We start from the raw sequence: 19,501 nt of genomic DNA, 5'->3' as shown, positions 1-19,501 counted from the left end.
ATGTGGATTGTAGTGCTCCTCAGAAAGCTCTGTCAAAGCAAAGTGGATATGGGGTTTGGGAGAGGAGGAGGAGTGCACCCACTTTTTATTGCACCAGCCACTGTATGGTGCATTCAAAGGTGCAGTTCAATATTAGTAAGTGGGTGAATGCAGGAATGGGTGGAGTGACAGATTGGGAAGGTGAGAGAGAAGTGGAAAAGTGAATCAAGTAGATAGAAAGATGGATATGTGAGTGAGGTGGGTAAGTAGGCAAGTCAGTAGAGTGAGACATAGCTAGGTTGGGTCAGGTGTTGGGTAAATAACAAAGTAACAGATCTTTATTCATAGATTTTAAATAATTCTAGTCTTTCCCTTTCCTCCTGAAAATGCACGCTGGTGTTGCAGCATTTATGACGTCTCTTTTGTCCCATTTCTGTTCTATCTTATCACGCACCGTTCCCAGAGCAACTCCCCCTCTCACTCATTCAAGTTTAGGCACCACAACCTTCATTTTCTCACTCAAAGTTTATCCATATCTTCAGAGTAGTAGTCCCCTCATGACTGGCTTTACAGTCAGTACAAGGAACCAAATACTGGTCAAATGCAGAAAACTCAGCTGATTTTACTTGACTCCAGCACACTGGAACTTTCAAGTTAATCACATCCCTATTGTACTCAGGTTTAGATTAACTCATACTAGGAAACATTTTAGATTTTAATTCCATATTTAATAGCCCACTTAGCAACCGAATTTTTACAAAGTGAAACTCATACCCATTTATTTATTTGGTGTATTTTCCACGGAGGCGTATACAATTACAATATTTAAAAGATATCTAAACAGGTATATGAACAGAGGGTTTAGAAGGAGATAGGCCAAATGCCGGCAAATGGAACTAGGTCAGATGGTGATGTCTGGTTGGCATAGGCAATTTGAATCGAAGGGTTCCATGCTGTATGACTCTATTTGTTGCTTTGTCCAGATAGGGAAGAAAAGTAGCTCTTTCTTCATCATTGCAATGTTGTCATTCCATAAGAGGACAGTGGGAACAAATTAGGTGACTTAGGGGGAAGGATCATGCACATTTGCTAGATGAAATTTCCTGTTTCTGTGTGATTTCTTTTTGCTGGTTACATTAATTACATCCATGATGCCTTGGTGCCAATGAGACCAATAATGAATTTTCTGCTCAGCCTTGCATTAGCCAATGTGAGAACTATGTGATAGGCATTATTCATAATAAATAAGCTCTTTTTAAATGCTTTAATAAACAACATTGTGGCCGGCAAGGTGGCACAGTGGTTAGTACTGCTGCCTCACAGCGCCTGAGACCCGGGTTCAATTCCCGCCTCAGGCGACTGACTGTGTGGAGTTTGCACGTTCTCCCCGTGTCTGCGTGGGTTTCCTCCGGGTGCTCCGGTTTCCTCCCACAGTCCAAAAATGTGCAGGTCAGGTGAATTGGCCATGCTAAATTGCCCATAGTGTTTGGTAAGGGGTAAATGTAGGGGCATGAGTGGGTTGCGCTTCGGCGGGTTGGTATGGACTTGTTGGGCTGAAGGGCCTGTTTCCACACTGTAATGTAATGTAATCTAAACATTATGTGCATTTTCATTTCTCCCTAATTGCAAGCTACAACACACAAGGACCATAATGTGAAGATAAAAAGTGAAGTCAAATTTCAAAACATTTTGAAGATTCAAGGTAGACAATTTATTATTGCATAAAACAAATTGTATTAATATACAAGTACTATATACAGTTAGCAGTGTACAATATGGTCAAATATTGGAACAATTAGTCATGCACACAGAATACTGAGAGTTTAAAAACTTATTACATGCTTAGTTCTGACAGGAAAAACTTCTTTTAAAATACCTATCTTAGAATATACAAATCAAAATAAGAACCAATATCACCTTCAAATTTTTAATACACCAAATGTCAGATATTCTTTTAAACAGTTGTCATTAACTTTAGTGATCCAGATCTGAAACGGAGAATCTTCTTCTTTAGGTTGTGAGATGCTTTGATTTTGACAAAAGCCTTTGGTGGAGGCTTCTTTACCTCGGCAGTAGATAGTTGCACAGGACGAGACTGGGTAAACTGAGGCCAGACTACGGCACCATTCTCATCAGAGTCACTGGAGCTAGTAGTTTCCCCTACAAAGTCCACCTCACTCAAACTAGATTCACTGTCTCCAAAGCAATTGGTCGTGTAATTGCTCTGATCATCCTCACTAGTATCTGCTACAGTGGAGTGGAATAGCGATTCACACTCAGCAGAGTATTCCGAATCACTTCCTCTGAGGGCACAAATACCATTATTTGGCAAATTGGTCTTTGTATACACACCAGGCATATGACAGAGTGCTTCTCTCCTGTTGCGTCTTCTAAATCGTCTGATTGCTTCTTCATGAGAAACGTCAACAGGGGATCTCCACTTTCGGTAATCGACCCTTTGTTTGTATCTGGATTTGACCAGAACAGCTTCCCTTCCTTGTCCACTACATTTAGCAGGTCTAGCCCCAGACTGTCGACCAAGGATGCTGTTCTCAGATAACGTATAAAATCCATTCTTTGCTTTGGAAGTCACCCTCCTTACATTTCGCTTTACATGGACAACATCACTGGAAAAATGGCATTTTTTTACAACAGTTTTGGGTTTTTGTTTTAAGGTTTGAACATTTGTATCGGGAGCCATATCACAGTTTGCTCTGGACTTCAAAGCAGTGTTCTTAACTTTGATCATCTTTATATTTTTCGTACCTTTATGGGGTTTTACCATTTGCTGCTGTGCTGGAATGAATTGGGCGTTCACTAACTGCCCACCATCCTCCAAGCTCTGCACTGAGGACCCTTCACTCCTGAAATCTAGTGATGGTTTCTCTTCCGCAGAGGGAGATGATGGAGGTGGCCTTGTGAGTTTTTTAGGGGACACCACTTTAGGAGGTTGGACAACATTGGTCTCTTCATGTACTGTCACACACTGATGTGAATTATCTTTTGGTGTGCAAGAGCCACATTCACTATTCCCTTCTTGACAATCTACAGAGACAGTGCATTTAGACAGTCCATTTGCCACATTAGTCCTCTTCTTTGAAAGGCTACTAGTCTGCAATTCAGTAATACTGTCCTGAAGAAATGTTATTCGGTTATTTGTTGATTCAATTTTACATTGTTGTGTATTTTTGTTGTCTTGTATATTGTCATTGTTCAGAAGTTGCCTCTGTGGTGACGTTACGCTGTTTTCTGAAGTTTTGGATACAGGAGGATTTGTATAAAGATTTCTGAACACTTTCAATTCATTACTACCTGGTGAGATACAAGAGATTTGTCTAACACAGATACTACCTTGCTTCAAGATTCCCTTTAGTGGATCAGTATTCAGGCTTGTTCTCGGCTTATTCGGCCTGACGAGCTGGATTTTCTTCTGAATAAGACCGAATATGTAATTATCAAGTCTTTTTATAGTTGAAGGGTGTACAGCTGGGCAGGAACTGTTCTGAGAGGATGGAACAGCGGACTCAATGTTTACAGGCTCCAACTGAGGTGCCACTGACAGGTCAGCTACACCATACTGGGACTTCTCCTCCTCTTTAACACTTCCAGCTGTAGGATGAAAAAACATTGGACTCTGGACTGCAACTGCATGTAGAGGACTTGGATATCGATACACATCACTACCATTCTTGGAAATCAAATCGCATTGATACTTGGGATGGATGTCAGCAACAACATCAAATGAGCTAGAATATGGTGCAGAGAAGGAGCGGCGAACAATACCCGGATATTGGCAATCGAGCAGGCCCTCTCCACGATCCATCCAGCCAATGAAATCCTCTGTGAATACGAAAATAGCAGTCAGAATTCTACATCTGTTTAATCCAACAAATCTACTTGAGAGTCCTCAGTTTTTCGGAATTTTGGGAGCTGACACATTTTGCATTTATTTTTACAACAGGCTGGCAGTGAAGAATCGACCAATAAGCAGGTGTTCCATTTCTTGCTAAGAAGCAACCACTTCAATTCATACATTTTAAACTTGCTGGATTGATTCCATAATTTAAAAAAATACTTGCATTGGATTCAGGTAACAGAAATCTGACAAGTATAGCAAAATATTGTTTTAAAAGCAAAAAGAAACTTACAGATTCATAAAACTAAGAGGGCTCCAAAACTGAATACGTTAACAAAACAGCATTACTATTACTTTCACTAAAATAAAACAAAGAACAGTGTATGCTGGAGATCTTACAACAAAAACAGTTATGTGCTGGAGAAACTCAGCAAGTCTGGCAATATCTGTGGAGAGACAAAAACAGAGCTAGCATTTCAAATCTAGTGACCCTTTGTCTGCTGTTTTCACTGTTGGGAAACCCTTTGCCACAGACAACAAAACAGCTATTGCAGTTTATTTCAATATTTTGCCCTGCTTTATTCATTTTTTTCTCCTGAGGGTATTGATAACGGCATCAAGATGCCAGCGACTTTTAGTACCTTACTGAGCTTCCTTTTTCATAATAAACAATTCAATTATTGAACAAATCATCAGATCAAGAAACCAAAGACCAGAGATTGACCAATATTGTAGAGCTGTGAAGCTTATTGCTCCACTGCAGTGTGAGATGCACTACATTAGCTTAGAGCCATTTTTAAAACAAAAACTATCTTCATTTATAATAGACATTATCCTGCATATTCACATTATTTAGTGTATTAAATATTATCAGTCTTGATACCAGATTCAAAGGCTTCCTCACATCTATGGGAGTGCGCACAGTTTGTATTTATTTTTACAAACAGGCTACAGTGAAGAATCTACCAAGATGTGGTACACTGTTCATGTCAGAAGACATACAGAAGTCAAAGTTAGTAGCATTCTATTTTGAACTTCTTTTTAAATAGAAACCATTTACAAATTATGAAGAGTCATATAATAAGGCATTTTGTGCCTTCCTGTACTGTTCTGGAGCTTTGTAAGATACTTCAGTTTTGATTATTCATTTTAAAGTCTTGAACATAGGTTTGAATTTTGTAAATAGTTTCTGCACCTAGACTGGTGCAGGATCCTCTCACTCCAGTTAGACATTGCCTTATTACAACCGCATATCAAAAGATAATCAGTGCGATCTTTCAGTGATCGGGGTCAGAATTAAATCCAGCTCATCATGATGGGGAAATATCAACTGGGGACAATTAACCTCCAGGGAACTTTCCTGTCAACATGCAGTAGGAAAACCGCCCCTGAAAGTTGGCAATGAATGTTGCCAATCTGGCTAACTGATCCATTTGTGGCTGGAAAGGTAATTAAGCTATTAATGAGCCTGTTAAAGCAACTTAAATTAGAATTTGCCATATTTTGTTGTGTCTTCTTAAGTGCATTAAAGTCTCATGTGGTTAGAGAAACCTGCACAATTAAACCTAGCAACTCATAGGAGGATATGCCTGAGCTGGTGTCACATACACAGGCATTTAGCCTATAATTGTGTTCTCACCCAGAGAATCCAAAGCGCCAAGGGACTGGTTAAGTTGTGTGGGACAGAGCCTCTCTCAGGGGCTGCCTACTGCAGTCAGAGGGCTAAGTCTTAAAAACCACATCTTCACTGAAGGAGCAGAAGCCCACTTCTCAAAGTGGCAACTTGAAAGTAGTCCCTCACTTTGCATGGACAAGATATTGATTAATTCATCTTGTAGTACACAAGAGACTTGAATTGGAGGATGTCCATGATGTTGATACAATGATGCTGATATGCCAGGAAGGGATCCCCAACAATCTCAGGAGGCAGCATCTGAATACACAGCTGGCAAAAGGAAGAAATGAATATGGCTCCTGCCCAGTCTAGAGCTCTTTGTAACATTTAACCTACCAGCAGTGACTTCATTTCTCCCACAAAAGAAACATAGAGCTATGCATCCTCGTGTAGGTTGACATTCACCATGAGGGAAAACGGTGGTAACCGCATGACAGACATTAAAGGTTCGAGCAGTGCATAATTCTGAGGTCACTAGTTCATTCCTGACTCAACCAGGAACCTGTCCACAAGTCCCCAGGTAGTCAAGCACTGCTGCTTTAAAGAGATCCTCAGTTCATTGTTCAGGAGACTGGCAACTTTGCAAAATTTCATATGGATGAAGAAAGCCAAGTTAACCTCTCCATGGGATTTGCAGCCATTCGCAAGAAACAAGTTAGGTCTGCATTTGCAGAGGTCACGCAACACACCCTTGTTAAAGTGCACTGCTTTCATTCAAAGCCAACAGGAGGCATTCACCTTCAAAGACTTGACTGGTCGTCCTGTAAATAGGGCACCCACTCCTGCATGGTCACCACATGTAAGCTTTCCAACATTAATGCCAACCTAACTGCATGATTTTGTGATAACATCACATCACCCATACTTATTAGTCAGACATCGAATGACCAGGTTTAGCAGCTTCTATGGACCATAATTGTGTGTCAGATCCCAGTTAACTTTTAGTCTCGCTAACAGGAGTCATAATCAGAATGTTAAATCCAATTCAAGATCTTTTTAATGGTTATAGGCTTCCATTGTAAACACAACTATGCTGCTTAATTCCAAATCTTTGTTTATTCTGAAACAGCATTAATTGTAGGGATTGTTTTACCTTTGCACATCCACAAAACAAACAGACTGTTCTAAACACATGGTTAGAACAGTTTGAGTAGAAAGTTTTTCCATGATTTATCCACCCAAAGACACAAGACTCAGATGAACAACTTAGACAAAACCATCTGCCCTATGTTCAAATTCTGATCTTCAAGGGGATGTAAATCTCCATTGCTAATTTCAAGTGCTAGCAATTGAATATTTAGTTATTTTAGTCAATCTGCATGGACATGCTGCAATGCATCTACAGCACAGGTAAAACTTGAACCCTAGCCTTCTGACTCAGAGGTAGGAACACTATCACAATGCAATAACAGCCCTCCAACTGGGCATTTAATATGCAATTAATTGATGGGAATCAAAAATTAACTTTTTTTTCATCACATTCAAAATGATATCTTGAAAAATATGGATTAATCCAAGAGTTTTGGTGTTCTTCCTAAAAGCCAAATCAACCAATGTGACAATCTCTTAGCAAAACCACCCGAAGGAGCAGCACCCCGAAAGCTAGTGCTTCCAAATAAACCTGTTGTACTATAACCTGGTGTTGTGTGATTTTTAACTCTTAGCAAAATGAGTAGTTGACAATGAACTGCTGATCAGCGTATGATGTAACAAAGAGGAGATTTTTATATTAACAATGACACAGTTAACTCTATTTCTGTTGTACCCAACCATATTATAAAATCATTGACAAATTTTCAATCATATTGCTCTCATGTGCCTCTTACCTGCTGATTTTGGTCGCCCATCTGTGATGTTCAGTGATGCATCTGGTGGGCCACAGGAGCAGGTGCTGGAGTGACAACTGGATAGACATTCACTGAAAACAGAATTAGAGGAATTCGAAAGTGATCCAGATGTTCCATCGCTCAATTCATAAAAACCTGTTAACACAGAAAGCAGGTTGAAAATTCCAATATGCAAGGTCACTGACAAACATTTATTAAAGGCAATGGGTTTTCAGTTGACTCAATGGTATAGAAAAACCATTATTTGGATTAAGTTTGATATCTATAGAGGATTTTCAAAAAATAAATCTCAACCAATTATAGATTAGCACATCCAAGAGCCTTCTCAGGCTACCCCATATTAGTAGAAAGCAAGCTGACTTGACAATAGCCTCTGCCTTCAGATATCTTTCTATACATACTACAGTTCTGGTAACATGAATTTGGATTTCCTTTGGGTTGCAAGTGTAATTCAGACTTGCGATCTCAAGACAATTTCCAGTGTAGCAGAGAAGGCTAAAAGGAACTTTTGAAGAGAAATGGGCAAAGACTACATCATTTGTTTAGGGAGTTAGAGACAAGGGTTTTTAATTTAAAATGGTCATTGAGAGACTGAGGAAAGAAGTTAGAAAAATGCTTTAATGGAAAGCCATTATATGGCAAACTTTGTCATAGTGGGTCATTCAGGCAAAAGCTATTGCATCTTTTAGAAGATTCTAAATATTCATTGAAGCAGAGGAAAAATACAAGAATATGAGGAGGGTATTGCAATGGGCTTATTTTTGCATTGTTCTAGCAAAGAACCATTACCGTCCTAATCGGTGGAATGGTCTCCTTATGTGGCATGAGATTTAGCTTAACATTTAAGATCACTCAATATGGCAAAGAAAGCAAACCTAAAAAGGTTACATCCTCTCTATATTTGTTAAATGCTTCCTTGTTTATCAATTGATAGTTTCTTTACTGCACCCAGGTCTTGGAGCTTTCAAACTATCCACATACTATGAATAAATTTTTTGGTCAAAGGAGTTTTAATCTTTCAAGCAAACTAAAAATATTCAAAATATGCTATCATACTATAATTTGCATAATAATTCATTACATTAATCTGCATAGTAATTTTTCCATCTATCATAACATTTCCACAATCTCCCTTAGCTTACTTCTTCTCTCCTGAAGGCACTGAAATATTCTGGGATATTGTTCCATGCAGTAATAGCAAATCATTTGTACCTCAACCAAGTGACTATTCTTCATTTCTGACAGATGATGGTTAGTGTCAATAGATTATATGAATACAGACGAGTGACAACCAAGCCTTATGTGTCCTCATTTGGCATCAACATTTGTCACCTTGTTGGCATGATAGCAAACAGGACCAGAAAAGGCCAACCAGATTTTCCTTCCTAACAACTTGCAGTGTAAATCAGTTAATGAACATATACCAGAGATCAAAAGTGGGATCGTCAAGACATCTAATTTTGATGAGTTAGTAAGATACAGATCTCTACTGTTGAACCATTGGGAAACTCAAAATAACTTGAAAAACAAGTATTCTATTATGTGAAAACTGAAAGGCAATTCAGTCAATTCAATGCAATACTATGAGAAGTCTCCACCATTCGTTTCTGTCTTTCAGATCAGATTTTAAACAAAGGTTCCATCTCAGCAGGTGTAAAAAAAATCACATGCTATTGTTTGAAAATGAGCAAGAAGGAGCCTTTGTGCCCTAACCAACATTTACCCTCATCCAATGACCCAAAACACAATAACTGGTCATTTTTCTCATTGATGTTTGTGGAACCTTGTGTCATGTTTCTCCTTACAATAGTGACTATCAAAGTCCATATCTATTGGACATCCCAATAATGTGTAAGTGTTACATGTAAAAATGAATTTTCTATATTCATATAAAACAATCAACTGTAAGACTTTCAATGATGCATTTGCTTCTTTCACTTTATACTTACATGGGATGTGGGCATCACAGACAAAGCCAGCATTTGCAGAACATATGCTTGGCTTGCCCAGCAGCATCAGGAGGTGGAGAAGTCAATGTTTCACGTGTAACCCTTCTTCAGGATTGGGGGAGGATGTAAGGGGAGCTGCAGGTAAAGGGGGTCGGGGACAGGGTGGTGGGGTGGGATAGGTATACAATGTGGTTGGTCAATAGGAGGAATGAATCCAGTTGGTGGCTAATCAATAGGAGGAATGAATCTGGTTGGTGGCTAAGAGGAAGGGTCGATTGGAATGGAAGGGCAGGGGAAGGGGAAGGGGGAGGTGGGAGGATCCAGGAAGGGAGTCAGGTGATGGGAAGGGAGGTTATTTGAAATTGTAGAAGTCAATGTTGAGTCCTCTGGGCTGTAGATTGCCCAAGTGGAAGATGAAGTGTTGTTCCTCCAATGTGCGATTTGATTTGTTGTGGCAATGGACAAGGCCAAGGATGGTCAGGTCAGAAAGGGAGTGGGAAAGGGAATGAAAATGGGTAGTGATTCGGAGAAACATTCCCTTAGTTAACGTTTGGTCTCCCCGATGTAGAGAAGACCACATCAGAAGCACCGGATACAGTAAACTAGGTTGGAGGAGAGGCAGTTGGACCTCTATCTCACTTGGAAGAACAGTTTGGGGCCCTGGATGGAGATGAGGGGGGTTGGTGTGCCAGCAGGTTTTGCATCTTTTCTGGTTGCAGAGGAAGATACCTGTGGGTTTGGGGGGCGGAATTGAAGGAAAGAGTGACGTGAACCAAAGATTGGCGAGGGGAAGGGTCCTTGCGGAAGGTGGAGAGGGGTGGGGAGGGGAAGATGTTCTTGGTAGTGTGGTCCAATTGGAGTTGGTGGAAGTGTTTAAAGGATTTTGTGTTGGATGCAGAGATTGATGAGGTGGTAGGTGAGGACAAGGGGGACCCTCTCCAAAGGCAGTTAAGTGTCAATCATGTTGTTTTGGCTCTGGAGTCATGCGTAGGCAGATTGAGTATAGATTTCAAATTTCCATCTCTAAGGAACATTAGTGAAGCAGATTGAAGTTTCTTGGTCACCATTCCTGAGACAAGCTTGACATTCCACATGAACTAATGGAAGTTAAACTCCACCAGCTGGGATTTGAATGCATGTCCCCACACAATTAGCCTGGGCTGCTGAAGTACAGTGACATTAACATTATCACCATCACCCCCACACCCCCCCACCCTAATATCCTTAGACGAGACAGGATATTAGCTCTCTGAGTTTTAAGCTTTTGAAGTCTGCTTACAGAGGAAAAAAGATAGCAGTAAAACATTTCTATTCAGAATATGCTGTTGTCTGATTCTGGATCTTGGATTTTAAATCAACAAGATCTTATGTGTTAGTAAACAAATTTGATAATTGAAAAAGGGATTAAATATTCCAAAAGTTTAGCAAGAACTCACAGTTCCGACTGACATGAATCCTCCTGTAAAACCTATATCCGGGCACCAATAACATACTGACCTGAGCTGGGTCGACTATCTGTTTCCAAGTTGTCATTTGGAGCCTTTTCTACATCCAACTGAAGGTCACTGATCTGTCGATCCAGCTCCTGGAGCTGATTTATGAGACCTGCATCTCTCCTCCTCAAACAGTTCTGAAAAGATTGAACAGGAACACATTTTAATCAACTGCAGAACTCTCCACACTGTGACCATGTTCCCTTTCGAAAAGTTCAGCTGTGCCACAATTTCCAGAGAATGTTAAGAAACACTGTGACTCTATTCATTGACTGTGTCAGATGAATCTATGTCTGACTTCCACCATTGCAGGCACACCATGAAACTACAAGCGTGTTTCCTATTAAAATGACAGAATTCTGTAAATGCTGAACCGTTTCCATTTTGGTTACATCAGCGAACTTATAACACTGCTGCATACATTCGGGCATACAAAATCGCAGGATGAATGGATTAAAACTGGATTCTTAAAGGTTTTTTTGAAAAAATGTAATAACGTTGTTGGAGTCCCATAGGAGAATTATTGAATGCGGTTCTTTTTCCCCAATAAAGCAACTACTGAGTAAAATAAAATACTCTTTTTAAGGTTATTTGAGTTAAGACACAGTTGAAATTCTTTGTAGAACATGTTTTTTTTATTGGCAGTTTGCCATCTCGGTGAGTAATTTACCTACAAGATTTTGGGAGGTAATACCTAACGGTGACTGTTCCGGGTTTTAAACAAAGCTTTATTATGTAGATATTCCAGTGGCAATAGGAGCTTTTATTTTGTTTTATTTTTTTCTTTAAAAGAAAGCGGCCAAAGCACATTCTCAGACCTCCACCCGTGATGTCTCGATCCCTTGTGAATCTGGCGTGACAGAAAGTTCAATGTGATTGATGATGTCGGGATTCAGACTTGGCAATGGGGCAAGCGGATCGTTTCTGAGCTCACGTCTCCGGTATTAAATATGATCGAATTAAACTCACTGTAAAAAAAAGCGTTAACGAGCCGCTTGCAGATGAGCTGGGATAAAAGCTCACAGGAAAGCAAACAGAGCCGTTGCCGAAGGAAGGGGGGGTGGGCTCCCTTGTTTTGCTTTAAAACATCAAGGTGGCTTCGCGAACCCTAAAACTGCAGACTCAGCAACTCTCGAGTAACACCCCGATTCTATCAACAGCCAGAATAGTGATCTGGGGACCCGAGTCTGTGATTAATTACTCCATGTTGTTAGGTTATAGCCCAGATCTATTGTTCTACACTTGGTGCAGAAACACTGTACAGAAAAACGCTCTGAATGATTCATTTCAGTCAGCTGATCGCTTCATATAAACAGTGGGTCCACCCCCAGCTCAGCGGGAGAGCTAAGCTTCGCTTGTAAAGTTAATTTCAGTCACTCTTGTAGCTATTGTAACAGAGCAAGGGCTTTAAAACACGCAGCTGGACCTCCTCCGAAGAAGAGATTAGTATTTTTTTTGCTGTTATTTCGTTAGCAGGAAGTTAATTTACTGCATTTTTTTTTGGTTAAAAAAGTCACGTTTCCCTTCCTCTCTGCCATTCAAAGACCTCTAATCGAACTCACTGAAGGTTGTTAAAATGCAGCAGCTGAATTTGCCATTAACGACCAGCTCCCCCTATCTTACACCTTAGCTGCAGTACTGTATCGTTCGATTGGTAATCCATTACAAAAGCGATGTGATTCAGCTCGCCCACTATTCACCGACTGAAGCCGACAGTTCCTGAATCAGCAAAAAAAAACAATGCGCTGTACATTTTACAGATATCAAATCAAGTGGCAGGAAGGTCGTTCAAAGTAAATAGGAAAACAAGTGAGATCCCTCGCGCGGACGGAATTTAAATTATTTCTGAATCGGACAGGCTTTTTTTTGACAGAAGTTAAAATATAATCCTTACTTTGTCCCTGTCTCCGGACATCACAAGCCATGATACAAAGCGTGGCAATAAAATGATCAATTAAAATTTAAGACATTGCATTTGGAAACAAAAAAAGTCATGCAAATCTCATTACTACAAAAAATATGATAATTGCAATGATACAATTTATAATATTTAAAGTTGATTTGCTTTAATTTCTCACCAATTGTTTCCTCAACATGAGAATGTTATCTTCCAACCGCTTTTCCTCAGGGGTCAGATGAAGTTCTCCCTGAGATCCCTTTCCCTGGTCGCCTTTGAGCGCTGGAGTGTGCAGCGCAGGTTTCAGTAATTCCATTGCACCCCGAACCAAGTACTGCTGCCGGTTCTTCAGGAGATCCAGCTCTCCCAGCCCCGCCAAGGTCGCTTCCAGCCTGTCCCGGGTTCGGCATCGATCGCTGTCAGCCTCTGGCTTCTCCCGGCTCCGGCTGTCTCCTTCCAGCCTGCACGGATGCCGATCCCCGGTAACGGGCATCGTTAGGAGAGTGGGTGTCTGCTTCAGCATTAGGTAGGAGCTCGGGTTACACCAACTCTTGCGAAGAACAGCCCTCACCTCCCCAGTGCTTGTTGAGTTCGAGTACTGTATTCTTTTTCGTTTTTGCTTTAAAAGTGTCCTGGTGAACCAACTGGGTGTGTGTATCTTTTTTTGCCGGGGTGACAGATGAGATGAAATGTCCCCCTTGCCCAGAAAGCTGCTGCAGCGCCCGCCGTTGACAGCTCCGCTATCCGACTTGCCTTCACTCCAATGCAGAGGCAGCCGGGGGCGTCGATGCGTGAGCCCGCGACTTGCGTCCCGCCGCCCCGCCACAGGCACTGATCTAATCGACTAATCAAAATGTGATGAACTCCAGCCGAGCTGCGCGGCTACATCAAACAGTATCGGGGACGCCACCTTCGCTTCAAGGATAGCGCCTCTTCTGGACAATGAACACAAGAGAGACCCTCAACGTTTGAAATTAAAACTTTGCACATTCACAATATCGTTTCTTCAAACAAAGAAATCCTCGACATTTTAAGCGCAGCGAAAGGAACTGACTGGGGGAAATGCAGACGCTAGGAATGTCATGGTTTAAAAATCCATCAATATTTCCAAGGTGCAATTTTCAAAATGACAATAGACCTTAATCTGTCCCATAGACATTATACATGGAGGAGGAATAATTTAGTGGCAGCTGTAGTGTTGCACAAAATATACAAATCATATGCAGATTTTAACAGTTTTGAAAATTGGATTGTTTGAAACAAAACTGTGTATTTCGAAGCCACATCAAAATAACTTAAGACATAGTACAGGATTTTGTACCAAACAGAAACTCATGTTGCTAGCAACACTTCTTGGTTTTGTGAGTCTGTTCCTGCATTATTCAATAAATTAGTTTGGACAATATTCGTATATAGGATCAGTCTGAAAGATGGGATAACTACTTGCTTGCATGGAGCACCATAGCAGCTCGGATGCGTTGAGAAATAACGCGCGAAGTTTGATTTTAGTTCATTTTCTGCCATCTTGATAAAAAGGACATGTCCCTTTTATAAAGTAAACATATCGGCGGTGCGAAGGCAAAGAATAAACAGCCGCGCAAAATGTTTACAGCAGGTTTCCAGATAAAACAGTTCAAAGCTCGATGTCAAACTGCGATGTTTTAACCCTTTCCAAACTTAAAACCTTTTCAAAGTTGACACCAAGTATACCGACAGATAAGCATCAACTCAGTACTAAACAGGGGAGAAAATGTATAGCTTTCCAATCTATACTCACTTAAAATCCTACTCAAAATAAGACTCACTGAACTATAGGGATCTGCGTTAGTCATCATTAGGACTTTAATTATCCTAATATACACTGGGATAGTAATATAAAGGCAGAGTGAAGGGAAAGACTTCCCAAAGTGTGGGCAGAAGAATTTTCTGCATCAATATATTTCTGATTCAAACAGAAAGGAGATATTGTTGGATCTGTTTCTCGGGAATGACGTGTCACAAGTGGATCAAAGAACAGTAGGGGGACATGATGGAACAATGTTAGTTACAATGGCACAGAGTTCAGGTTAGCTATGGAAAAAAGGCAGGAAATAATAGTGTGAAACCAGTCAAGGGAAAGCCAATTTCAATTAGGAGATAGATAAATTGGAAACAAAGATTGGCAGCAAAACTGCAATGGAACAATTGCTGCCTTTAAAGAGATGATTTAATAGTCAAAGGGTATTCCCAAGAGTGAGGACTGTGGGACAATCAAAGCCTCCACTCATTGGATGTGAAAAAGGATGAAGCAGAAAAAGAGTGTGAATGGCAAATGGCAGGTCTATAATAGAAGTGAGAATCAGGCTGGATTTAGAAGGTTCAAAGATTGAATAAAATAAGAACAGCAAAGATAGAATCTGAGAAAAAGCCAGCAGCTAATGAAAACAGGATGCAAAATCTCCAAAAGTATACAATTAATAAAAGGGTGTAAGAGCAATGTGGTTGGTTAGGAAACAAAGAAAGAATCTTGGCATGGTCAGAAAGTACACTGACATTATACTTCACAAATGCCTTTAACAAGGAAGATGAAGCTATCAAGGTTGTGGTGCAGTAAGAGATAGTTGAGACACTGCAAATGTTAAAAGAAAGAGAAGATATTAGAAAGGATGCTTCTTCTTTGAATTGTTAAGTACCAGTACAGGATCAGATGTGTCTGAGGACATTGAGGAAAGTAAGACTGGAAATTCATAGAATTGTAGGAGCACAGGTTATAGTTTTCCAATTATGGAGATGCAATACATTTAGTATTGTTTAGAGTTCAGTTTGAAGTTTCAAGAAGGGAATTTATTTCAAGTTGTGGACATACCCGGAACCTTTTCTTTATCCATGAAAGTTAAGCGAAGGCATTAGACAATTGTGTAACAAATCACATCAATAAATCACATGACTGGTGACAACTCTTACTTTGCTGTACCTGCTGGTACCATCTTTTGAAAAGGGACTAGCTTGGAAAGGTTCTTGTTTGTCCAGTTCAGTTGGAGGGAACACTGCTAACAACAAGCTGCCCAGCTGATCTCTCACATTTCTGAAAAATAAACTACCTGCACCAGTTTAGGGTGGAACCTATTTGCTGTTCTCGAACAGTGATTCAAAGATCACCTCAAGATCATGCTTCCTGAGCAAACTGTGTCTGCAAGACTTCACAAAATAACACAATTGTGACTGGGGCTATATAGCAGAACATCACAGCAAATGACACTGAATATTCTACATCTTATCTTTTTGCTTTTAAGACTAATCCATTATGTTTATGGTATTTATGTGTATGTTTAAGGATTATTTAGACTGACACTGTACATTAACCAATTGCTCCAACTTTATAAAATAGGTTTTATTTGATAATAGGCTCACAATTGTGTTTATTAAGAAACCTGGTTGATAGTTTTTTTTGTTTAGAACCTAATAGAAATAAGGTATTTAATTGGTCTTCTTGGTTCTTTGTGACACATGGAATAGAGAGACTAGAGGAACAGGACATTCCTTGCGTCTGAGTTTTGAGGCAATTCTGCTTGGATACAGAAGTAGTTCCAGATGACTGATGAATTGCAAATGTAACATCCAGGATGTGGGTATAAGCCCAGCAACTACTGGCAAGTCAATGTAATTCATGGGGAAGCTTTAGAAATAATAATTCAGCAATAACTGACAGTACATGGAGAAATATGGACAAATTAAGGAAAGTCAGCATGGATTTGTTAAGGACACATTTTGAGTCAAATAAAGGAGTCTAAAGGAAATTTAACGAATTATGTTGAGTATTTTTATGAGGTAGTAGGGTTGATGAGGGTAATATAGTTGATATGGTGTAAATGGGGTTTCAAAAGGTGATTGATAAAATGTCACTTAATAGGATTATCCTTAAAATTACAAGCACATGAAGTAAAATGAATAGAGGCAGAATAGATATGAAGTTGGCTGAAAGTCAGGAAACAGAGAGTAAACCACAATGGCTAAATTTTACATTTGTATAGGGCCTTTAAATGTGATGAAATAGAACAATGCATTTCACTGGAATATTTAAAGAAAAAATATGACACTGATTCACAGAAGGCAATAATAGGGCAAATGTCCAAAATGTTAGGTAAATAATTAGATTTTAAGGGGTATATTGAAAGGAAAAAAAGTAGGGTAAAAGGTGGAATGTTGTATTCTAGAGCTTAGATCCAAGGCAAACTAAGTTGTGACCACTAACTCTAGAGCAATTAAAATCAGGGGTTCACAAGTAGTCATTATGAGCGGAAAATAAATATTTTAGAGGGTTGTAGGGCTGGTTGAAATACAGACATGGGGAAGGGCAAGACCATGCAGAGATTTGAAAATAAGGGGGGAATTTGAAAGTCAAAAGGTTTATTGACTAGGAAATATGTATATCAGCCAGTCCAGGGACCATAAGTGTCACAAACATGGAGTATTTAATGATACAGGAGGCAAAGATTTCAATAGTCTTGATTTGTGCAAGGTAAAATATGGGAGAGAGGCAGGAGCACATGGATTAATTAAGTCCAGATGGAAAAATGACATGAATGAGGCTTCCAGTGCAGATGAGCTAAGATAGAGATTAACAGTGAACAGTTGTGTTTCAGTCTAGAGTTGGTTTGTACTGGAGTTACCCGCAATTAGGATGTGGGCAATAAACTTTTATGCAACAACTGGTTGATTTTGTCATGATATTCAAAAGGGAATTGGATAATCATCTAAAGAAAATAAATAAAATGGAGGGTATTGTGGAAAAAGTGTGACTGGGTTGCTCCTAGAGAACCAACAAGATGACAAGGGACTGAATGGTCTCCTTTACTGTAACTTTCTTTTTTCACTCCATTCAATTTTCCAGAAATTAAAAGGAATTGTAGTGAATGGCTGATATTTGTTTGATGCATCTGTGACTGTTCTTTGTAAAGTGGAATCAAGGTGAGAATTTAAGCCATTCAATCTCTCTATTGAAAGTATTTACTTTGTATCATAATATAGTTTCTGTGTAATTCAGCAAAAGTTGCAAATTGCCATTTTGCTTGGCTGATGCTAAGGACATCTCTATTCTATTGTCCTACATTAAGACAGCGATTCTACTTTAGAAGCATTTTCCTGCCAATACAGTTCAATACAGTGCTTCAGAATGATCTGAAAGGTATTATAAAGATATGAGTTCTTTCTTTTACACTTCAACACTGCAGTAAGTCCTTTCAATATCTATGGTATTTTCTGAAACACATGATGATGTTATTTGGGTTCATTGTCTATAGATGGACAGCATTCCATTTTTAGTCAAAAGCACATAAGTTTACATCACACCAAAACAAGGTGGTTAAAAAAAGGTTTGGCACAATTGCCTTCATTGCTCAGTCCTTTGACTATTGGAATTGGGAAGTCATTTTGAGGTTTTACAGGACATTGGTGAGGCCTCTTCTGGAATACCATGTCCAGTTCTGGTCGTCCAGTTATAGGAAAGGTATTATTAAGCTGGAAAGGGTTCAGAAGAGATTCACCAGGATGTTGCTGGGTATGGAAGGCTCGAGTTATCAGATGAGGCTGGGACGTTTTTCACTGGAGCATAGGAGGTTGAAAAGTGGCCTTATAGAAGTTTGTAGAATCATGAGGTGTATAGATAAGGTTAAGGATAAGTGTCTTTCCCTAAGATGGGGGATTTCAAGACTGGGGGCACATTTTTAAAATGAGAGGAGAGAGACTTAAAAATGATGAGGGGATTTTCCTTACACAGAGGGTGGTTCACATTTGGAATGAACTTCCTGAGGAAGTGCTCTTCACTCCTCCTTAGAACATCTTGACACCAAGAACAACTAAATAAGAACCCTACTCAATTGACTACAGTTCAACCTTCAATACTATTAGCCCCTCAAGGCTGATTACTAAACTTAGTGATCTCGGACTAAGCCCCACTCTTTGCAACTGGTTCCTCAGTTTCCTGACCCACAGGCCACAACCAATGAATATTTCATCGTCATTAACACTCAACACTGGAGCCCCCCAAGGTTGCATACTCAGCCCCCTACCGTACTTACTGTATACCCATGATTGCGTCACCAAATACCAGACTACAGTGGAACCTCGATTATCCGAATAAGACGGGCAGGCACTATTTCATTTGGATAATTGATTATTTGGTTAATCAATTCAATGCCTCTCCTCTGGGGCTCGGTGTTTTCTGTTAAGTCTGCTTCCCGTTCAGGAGACTAGGCGCAGCACATCATGCGCAAGCCCCTGACCCCCCCCCCAACCCCATCCAACATCACCCCCCTGCCCGCCCCCCAACACCGCCCTCCATCTGCGCCCAACCTCGGCCAGTATCACTCACTCTGCCCACCCCCACTCCCACCCACTGTCTGACCCTTGTCTGCATACTCACCCCCCCACCGTGCACCCCTGCCCCCATCAGCCCCCCTCCCCCTCTGGGGCAGCTGGAGTAGACACCAACAGGAAGACTGCTGCTGCCTTTGTGGGGTAAGTCTCCAAATAGCACATACACACAGACACAACTGTTTACTGCAACTTTTTGACAAGTTCCACCTCTGCCCTGTATAGAGCACTGTTAGAGAGAAAACCGGGGAAAGGCGGTTCAGGGTATACCCCTCTTTAGAACTCCAGGGAAGTGTGGGGGGGGCGGAAGAGGGAGAGAGAACAGGATGTCAGTCATTTGGAAATGATGCCTGGGCTCCCATCGATGTCCCGGACTGTTCTCAGCAGCATTTCAGGAAGCCAAGATTGTTTTTAATCATTGTACCTGTAAACAAGATGCGATCAGGGTTGAAAC

At 40.3% G+C, this 19,501-nt stretch overlaps 1 protein-coding gene across 1 annotated transcript; it reads right to left on the bottom strand.

Annotated features, from left to right (window-relative positions):
• Window positions 1–1,698: 1,698 nt before the first annotated feature.
• dact1 (dishevelled-binding antagonist of beta-catenin 1) lies at window positions 1,699–13,574 on the bottom strand. The gene is made up of 4 exons (XM_072568839.1): window positions 12,878–13,574; window positions 10,804–10,936; window positions 7,337–7,492; window positions 1,699–3,819 (listed from the first exon to the last, which is right to left on the bottom strand). Exons 1-4 carry the CDS (start codon window positions 13,217–13,219, stop codon window positions 1,934–1,936), a joined length of 2,517 nt encoding a protein of 838 aa, XP_072424940.1. The 5' UTR covers window positions 13,220–13,574; the 3' UTR covers window positions 1,699–1,933.
• Between the last annotated feature and the right edge of the window lie 5,927 nt (window positions 13,575–19,501).

The sequence above is a fragment of the Chiloscyllium punctatum genome, chromosome 4 (genome assembly GCF_047496795.1).
Source record: "Chiloscyllium punctatum isolate Juve2018m chromosome 4, sChiPun1.3, whole genome shotgun sequence".
Taxonomy (NCBI): domain Eukaryota; kingdom Metazoa; phylum Chordata; class Chondrichthyes; order Orectolobiformes; family Hemiscylliidae; genus Chiloscyllium; species Chiloscyllium punctatum.
This window is presented reverse-complemented; position numbering and strand designations above follow the sequence as displayed.